Genomic DNA, 3,770 nt, shown 5'->3' with positions numbered 1-3,770 from the left:
TTATTGGGGAGGCCTTGGATTCATTCAGTCGGGGCTGTGCCATCATCACTGCACCAAAATTTAAAGTTGGTAACAAAGGGTTGACTGGTCACTATAAACGCCGGTGAGGACATCATTGCTTCCGTAAGTAGTGACGCACCATACATAGGAGCAGATGAAACGGCAATAGAATGTTCTTTTTAATCACTGGAATTCATCAATGCAACTTTCATTGCTGAAGGAAGTAAGATCACAATGCCAAAAATATCCAAAACCATGAGGATGAGCCTGCAATTGACAGTCAAGAAAGTAGCCTTGCCTAGAAGAGGACTCGGGAAATACTTCTAAGGAAGGGTTAATGCACCAATGCTGATGAAAAAATGAGAACGCTTTGGCCTAGGGTACAAGCCAGATACGAGACAGAAGAAGAAAGAATTGGAAAAGAAGTAAGAGAGAAGAAGATCACGCCTGAGTTAGAGAGAGATCAAATGGGGACTGATGATTTTTCCCCATATATCTGAAACATTCATGTTAGGAGAAATCATCTATCTTGAGCTAAAAATAATAGAAAAGGAGAGCCTACTAATCAAGACCATAAGAGGAATGTTGGGAAATTTAAGGATCAATGCCATATCTGAAGAAAGAACTGATGAAGAAAACCTATCGAAAATTTGTCCTTATATCTCCAGAAGTATTCTAAACAATTGGAATGTCGAAAAGATCCCTATAGTTTTTAGGACTATTTCAGAGTAAGATCCAGAACACACCTATTGCTTTAAGCCTGGGAGCAATAGGAATCCTTTTGTGAAAAGTCGCATGTCCATTATCTTTATTTCAATAAAAACAATGCATTTTTATGTCCCATTTGGCAAACACTTTACTATTTTCTTCATTCATACTCATACCACATAGATAACCGTCCTTAAATCTATTGGTTATCTGGGTATTCTTTTATTCTTATAACAGGTCCCCAGATATCAATGATACGAGTGACGCTATTGCTGACTCAGAGTCTCCTTTTGAGTAGGATATGTGTCAATATTAGGACTTTGAAGATGATCGAGATTGTATCTTGTCTCCTGATTTATTAAGGATGGAAAAGTAAGACGAAAAACAAATCCTACCTTACAAAGAGTCGGTGGAAATTGTGACCTTAGGAGATGAACAAGAAAAGAAAGAGGTGAAAATTGAAACTTGTATCACTGTAGAAACAATGTGAGACCTCGTTGAGTTACTCCAAGAATTCAAAGATGTCTTGGCATGGTCGTATCAAGACATGCTTAGTCTAAGTACTGATATCGTGGTACACCGGCTTCCCATAAAGGAAAAATGCAAGCTAGTTCAGCAGAAACTTTGAAAGATGAGACCAAACATACTGTTGAAAATAAAAGAAGAGGCTTAGAAATAGTTTGACGCTGGTTTCCTACAAGTGGTAAAATATTCAAAGTGGGTAGCTAACGTAGTCCCTGTCCCTAAGAAAGATGGGAAGGTGAAAATATGTGTAGATTACAGGGATTTAAACAAGGCCACCCCGAAGGACAATTTCTCGTTACCCCACATGATACTTTGGTGAACAACACGGCAGGTCATTCACTATTCTCTTTCATGGATGGTTTCTCTGGATACAACCAGATAAAGATTCATCCTAAAGATATGGAGAAGACCACATTCGTAACAATGTAGGGAACATTTTGTTATAAAGTAATGCGATTTGAACTGAAAAATACAGGAGCAACATATCAAAGAGAGCCATAGTGACTTTGTTCCATGATATGCTGCACAAAGAAATTAAGGTTTATGTTGATGATATGATCGTAAAATCCCAAACAGAGAAAAATCATGTGAAAGTCTTAAGGAAGCTGTTCTTGAGGTTGAGAAAGTTTCAATTGAAGTTGAACCCAACAAAATGCACTTTTAGGGCCACATCGGCCAAATTGTTGGGATTTGTAGTTAGCAAGAAAGGAATTGAAATTGATCTAGACAAAGTCAAGGCCATGCAGGAGTTTCTTAAAGAGATTAAATTACGTTTCTCGATTCATTTCACAACTAGCTGAGAAATGTGGCCCCATATTCCATCTCCTTAAGAAACGTAATTCAGGTGTATGGGATGAGGAATGCCAAAAGACCTTCGACAAAATTAAACATAATTTGTCCAATGCCCCAGTGCTGATGCCACCTAGCCCAGATAAACCATTGATGCTATACTTGACAGTATTTGGAAATTCTATAGAAGGTGTACTATGCCACCTTAGTCTAGGCTACCCAAAGGCTGAGACAATACATGTTGTACCATACGACTTGGTTCATTTCAAAAATGGTCCCTTTAACGTACATGGTGGACTCGATTGCATTAAATGGAAGAATGGCTCGATGGAAAACTTTACTCTCTGAATTTGATATAATATATGTAAACTAGAAGGTAGTAAAGGGGAGTGCAATAGCCAATTTCCTAGCTAGCAGAGCTTTAAAAGATTACGAGCCTTTGAACTTTGATTTCCCAAATGAAGATCTGATGTATGTTGCGACCACTAAAGAAGGTGTTCCAAGAGAATATAACTGGAAATTTAGTTTTGATGGAGCTTCAAACACCATGGGTAACAAAATTAGGGTCTTTCTAGTATCCTTAGACGAATATCACTATCCTTTCACCAGTAAACTTGATTTTGATTACACAAATAACATGGCTAAATACGAAGCGTGTATCATGGGTATTCGTGCGGCTATAGATCACAAGATCAAAGTACTAGAGGTATATGGGGATTCTGCACTATTAATCTATCAACTCAAAAGTGAATAGAAGACAAGAGATCCCAAGCTAGTTGATTATCGAAAGCTAGTTCTTGAGTTAATTAAGGAGTTTGATGATATCATCTTCTTCTACCTCCCGTGAGATGAAAATTAGATGACTGATGCCTTGCCTACTTTAGCCTCCATGGTCAAAGTGAACAAACAAGAGAATGTAAAACCTATCCAGATGAGCATTTATGAGGCCTCGACCCATTGTTACATCATTGAGGAAAAAGAAAGGGATGATCACCTTTGGTACCATGACATATTGCAATATGTAAAGAACCGTGAATACCCTGGGCAGACAATTGAGAATGATAAAAGGACACTAAGAAGGTTGGCCAATGAGAATGTCCTAGATGGGGAGATCCTTTACAAAAAAAGAAAGGATCGGATGTTACTAAGATGTGTGGATGCTGTTGAAGCCAAAAAAATCCTGGAAGAAGTCTATGAAGGCGTTTGCAGAACACACACTAATGGGTTTATAGTGGCTAGGAAAATCATGAGATTCGGATATTATTGGTCCACCATGGAATGAGATTGTATTAATTATGCCAAAAGGTGTCAAAAATGCCAAATTTATGGGTACAAAATTCATGTACCTCATTCGCCTCTCCATGTGATGACTTCTTTGTGACCTTTCTCCATGTGAGGCATGAATGTCATTAGGCCAATCTCACCAAAGGCTTCCAATGGGCATCAGTTCATCTTTGTGGTCATTGATTACTTCACCAAGTGGGTAGAAGCCACTTCTTATGCTAACATCATAAAATCAGCAGTTACCAAGTTCTTGAATAAAGAGATTATATGTCGGTACCTGATGCTAGAAATGATCATATCTGACAATGCATTGAACCTAAACAACGGCACGATAGTAGAGGTCTGTAGTTAGTTCAAGATCAAACATCACAACTCATCGCCATATTGCCCAAAAATGAATGGTGCAGTAGAGGCAGCCAATAAAAACATCAAGAATATCGTGGGGAAAGTCACAGAAACTTATA

At 38.2% G+C, this 3,770-nt stretch overlaps 1 protein-coding gene across 1 annotated transcript; it reads left to right on the top strand.

Annotated features, from left to right (window-relative positions):
* The first annotated feature begins 2,881 nt into the window (after window positions 1–2,881).
* LOC105767249 (uncharacterized) lies at window positions 2,882–3,304 on the top strand. The gene has a single exon (XM_012586756.1). The coding sequence runs from the start codon at window positions 2,882–2,884 to the stop codon at window positions 3,302–3,304; it is 423 nt and encodes a 140-aa protein (XP_012442210.1).
* The last annotated feature ends 466 nt before the right edge of the window (window positions 3,305–3,770 follow it).

This window comes from Gossypium raimondii, chromosome 4 (assembly GCF_025698545.1).
Source record: "Gossypium raimondii isolate GPD5lz chromosome 4, ASM2569854v1, whole genome shotgun sequence".
NCBI classification, from domain to species: Eukaryota; Viridiplantae; Streptophyta; class Magnoliopsida; order Malvales; family Malvaceae; genus Gossypium; species Gossypium raimondii.
This window is presented reverse-complemented; position numbering and strand designations above follow the sequence as displayed.

Coding starts and splice junctions, on each gene's coding strand:
- LOC105767249 (XM_012586756.1), top strand. CDS start 2,882: ATGACTGATGCCTTGCCTACTTTAGCCTCCATGGTCAAAGTGAACAAA.